This window comes from Paroedura picta, chromosome 9, assembly GCF_049243985.1.
Source record: "Paroedura picta isolate Pp20150507F chromosome 9, Ppicta_v3.0, whole genome shotgun sequence".
In the NCBI taxonomy this organism is placed as follows: Eukaryota; Metazoa; Chordata; class Lepidosauria; order Squamata; family Gekkonidae; genus Paroedura; species Paroedura picta.
This window is the reverse complement of record NC_135377.1, coordinates 22,598,513-22,602,722: the sequence shown is the minus strand read 5'-3', so window position 1 is coordinate 22,602,722 and position 4,210 is coordinate 22,598,513. Positions and strand designations below refer to the sequence as shown.

The 4,210-nt window shown below is 53.4% G+C and overlaps 1 protein-coding gene across 1 annotated transcript; it reads right to left on the bottom strand.

Moving 5' to 3' along the window:
• Positions 1–1,451: 1,451 nt before the first annotated feature.
• Positions 1,452–3,947, bottom strand: LOC143844580 (GSK-3-binding protein-like). Its single transcript, XM_077351874.1, has one exon. It carries the CDS (start codon positions 3,586–3,588, stop codon positions 2,902–2,904), a length of 687 nt encoding a protein of 228 aa, XP_077207989.1. The 5' UTR covers positions 3,589–3,947; the 3' UTR covers positions 1,452–2,901.
• Positions 3,948–4,210: the final 263 nt, after the last annotated feature.

The following is a 4,210-nucleotide window of genomic DNA, read 5'->3' as shown; positions in this document are numbered from 1 at the left end:
ATGCTCAGTTTTAATTAATTCTTTTACTTCATGTAAGAGTAACAGTCCCAATACTATAACATAGTCTTTTTGTTGACTCCTTATTTCAGTACTCAGTAACATAAAATGTGTATTGGATGAGGCCCTCAGGCAGCTTCAGGAGATAGTTTTCCAGTTAACACCTACAGTTTAAAAACATTTCTCTGTGGGGTCCTTTTAATCCAAAAGGATCAATAAATTCTACGCACAAAAAGTTTTTAAAAGCTGTATAGGTACATTTATCTTTAAAAGACCTTGTTCTTATGGCTTGATTTTATGCTCTTTCACAATTTAATCCCTTTTCCTCTTTTAAACTTTGTGAGGCAGCTCAAAGCACGTGTCTTTAATGATGGCATATAAACTTGTAAATAAAATTTTAAACAAAAAATAACTTTACTTTGTGTAAAATACTGACAAGGTACCAAATTAAGAACTTAAACAGAACTGCAGTAATAAGGATCAGGCTATTTCTCTCTGCCCTTTCATTTCTATTCATCACTGGCCATTGCCTGTATCACTAGAATAGCGCATGAAGCTTTAATAATAGAACATTTCATATTACTATTTGTGCACAAATGCACAAAACTGGCAAGAAAGGGTCTATAGTTGTAAGGGACAGAATGGTTTCAGGGTATCTGCAAAGTAGTTACGCAGACAATGCTAGTTTCAAAAAGCTGGCATGTGTCTTCCATTTTCTTTCAAAGTATTCTGTAAAAGCAATGCAGCCAATCTGTATTACCGAGCACTCAAACAGGGGGTAAACGTAATTCTATCAGCATTTGCACACCCATTAAACTGTCTGCCATTTTCTTTTTGACATCATCAGTTAGAGGGAGGATTTGATTGAAATTGGGACAGGACAAGTAGAATGTCAGCTATGCTTTAGTGCAATTAAATCGCCAGTTACCTAAGCTGAATTTCCAAGTGTTATAAAGGTATTTAATTGGCATGATGGGAAAGTGGCAGTTCTCAGCCTACAGAGACCGAGAAGCAGGTACCCACTGATGTGAGTGGATCTGGATCACATCCAACATCATTGTCTTGCAACATTAATCAAATTGCTGCAAGGAGGCTGTCATCCTTTCTTTCTCATTAAAGCCTATACAGCAAGGAGGGGGCTTTGATCACTTGTGCATGCCCTGCCACGCAGTATTCTTGCTTTTGATGATACTATCAAATAAATGATAGAGTTGCACATTCCAACCATAGCAATACATCAATAGGCACAAGAGGGGTCCTGTGCATTGAAAAATGCTGCCGCCAAACAAAGAGACTTGAGTTGCAATCTAAAGCATACGTAAGCTGCTTCCTCTGCATCACACGATGCAGATTCATTTTCTCTGCAAATAATACTTTCGCAGAAGTGGGGTGGAAAAATGTTTTAAGTGTGTACGAACAGATCGTTCCAGCATCAAGAAAAGAGACAACCCAGCTGTTTTTTTATATAAAAAGTCTACCACATTTATTCAATACAGACATATTTAAAGACATACCCTGAAAACCAGGAACAAACACTTGAACACTCCGTTACGAAGTGTATTATTTTATCAACAGCTGCTTCTGTTGACAGAGTCATTGAGTTCTGTGTTTGCTTTTTAATAAAAAAAGCTTATTTTAGCTACCTTTTGTGAACAATGTGCCTTTTCATTGTCACGACGTTTCTGTTAAAATCAGCTGCTTCCCAGTTTCGATATTCACATTTTAAGCCGTTTTTGGACAGCCACTAAAAACAAAAGGTCTGTGTAAGAATGAAAGGGAAAGTCTCAGAAGAGTAATTTGGACTTATTGCAAATGATCTCGTAAGACCATCAAAGACACAGGCAGATTTTCTTCTGTGCAAGAGGGATTGGCTCACAAGGGAAATGGCTGGCAGTGTGGGAACCAGAGGGGGGTGGGTACAGCGAAAAACCTGATACCTTGGGCTGGGAGCCAGCCCCAGGGAGCCGGCCACCGCTGGCAAAGTGGAGGGCGAAGAGATTTCTTAGAAAGACTGCTGTAACACGACCCCAGTTTCTGAGAATCCTGCTTATATAAAGAGGAGGAGCTCTTGGAAAGAAGTGGGGGGGGGGGGGAGAGAGAAGCACAACAACAATTTGGATCTGGCAGCGTGCAAGTCCTCATGAGACTCCCAGCAGTTGCAAAACACTGGGTTCCTACACAGCCCAGTCAAAACAAACTGGGATAGGATTACGCTCTCCAACCAACCAGGGAGCACAGCAAGAATCAACACAGCCTGGACAGTCGAGGTCAAGGGTGACCTTGGCAAGAGAGATGCAACTTGTTAAACCTTTTCTATTTGCATTCAAGAGCATACAAATCTCCCCCCTTCCTTCCAATGCAACCCCCAACCCCTTACGTGCTTTTGGGCTTTTCTCCATCCCCACCCCACCCCCCTGGGGAACACAGAGCCGCAGGTGAGAAAAATCGCACACAAGACAATGCCACACGGGATGGTCCCTTCTTTTGCGCTTCCCAGCCGCCCTCCATAGCAGACTATGTGGGGGGAGGGGGGAGCGCATTTATGATGTCCGGACAAGTGTAGATCCCGGTCGCCTGGACGTCTGAGGAGAGACTGAAAGGCTGCCGTCCAGGGCTTCGTAGCACCACGATTGCTTAACAGGCGGCGAGAGCGCGGCAGCCCGGCCCGCGGCTCCCTCCGCGACGACAAGCGACAAAGAACGACTTCCCGGCAGAGTCTGCTTCAAGTATTCGGCGTGGCCTCGAGCACCGGACGCCGCCGGCGATTCGCAGGGGCGCCTCGTCCCGTCGGACGTGTGCAGGGAGCGCGGTCGGGGACTGCAGAGTCTCTCGCACGGGCTGCCCAAGGCTTGACGGGGGGGGAAGGGGGCCATCGGGGGCGGGGAGGCTGCATCCCCGGGCGGGCTAGGGCAGAGGCTGCAACGGGGAGACGGCGAAGGCCGCCGCGGTCGCCGGCGGAGCGGCAGAGTCCCCTTCGCCGCTACTGCTGTGGCAGCTCCCGGCGGACGAGGCAGAGCTCGGCGAGCCCGCGGCGGACGTCTCCCCCACCGCCGTCGAAGCCGCGGCCGCCAGCTGCAGGCGCCGGACGGCTTCCTTGATGAGGTTGCCGGAGAGGATGAGCTGCTGCAGGAGCCGGTGCGGGTCCTCGGCGTCGTCGTCGTCGGCGGGCAGCAGCGGATGCCGCCTCGGCTTCTTGCCCCCAGCCCGGGCGGCGCTCCGCAGCCAGCCGCGGCCGCACAGCTGCTTGGCGACCCGAGGGCTGCCTCTCTTGTCCGTGGCCGGCGGCGGCGGCGGCAGAGGCAGCGGCGGCGGCAAGAGCAGCAGCGGCGGCGGCGGGCGCGGGTGCAGCGAGGCTAAGAAGCCCAGCCCCCTCGGGGCCGCGTAAGGGGCCGCCCGGTCCCGGCCGTGGTGCTTGGGGAGCCGCGGCGGCGTCGTCCGGTGCTGGGCGCTCAACTGCAGCACCTCGCCCAGCTTGGCCACCAGCGCGTCCACCTCCTTGGCGCCGATGCTTCCCCCGACGGGGCCGCCCTGCAAAGCCACGGCGCGCTCGAGCAGCAGGAAGCGCTCCCCGCCCGTCCGCCGGCACGGCATCCTCGCCTCTCGGCCACGCAGCCGCCCGCCTGCCTCGCCGGCGCCTGGCTCCCCAAACACTCGCACGGCTGCTGCTCCTGCTGCTGCTGCTGCTGCGGTTGGTTTGTAAACAATGGGTGACGTCGTCGCCGCGCGCAGTCCACGGCCGCCCGAGACGGGAGGGGGGCGCGGGGAACAGAAAGCCTCCGTGGCGGAAAGTGTCCACCCGCTCGCCGGCCCTGGCTCCTCACGCCTCCTCCGGGTTGGGCGACGGGGTGCTCAGCGAGAGCCGGCGTGGAAAAGCGAGGGACGAACTTGGGCTGGAGGCTCGCCTCTTCCTCCTCGTCTCCCCCTCGGTCTGCGACTGCCGATGAGCTCGCCCGATTTTTCAAACGCCGACGTCTAAGGGTTGTGGGCGGGGCTTCTGCCGTAGGCTGGGCAAAAGGAGGGCGGTGGGCGGGGTCGAGGCGGGGACTGCGCAAAGAAACGAGGTCAGGGGGCGGCGGGGGGACAAATAGGCGCCCCAAGAGGGTAGAGGCGGTAGTCCAGGGAGGTAGACTTCTCTGGACTCAGCGGGCTTTACTTCTGGGTCATTTGCATGCAGTTGGGCTGTTGGTCGCGCTTGGTTTGATTTGCCCCTGGC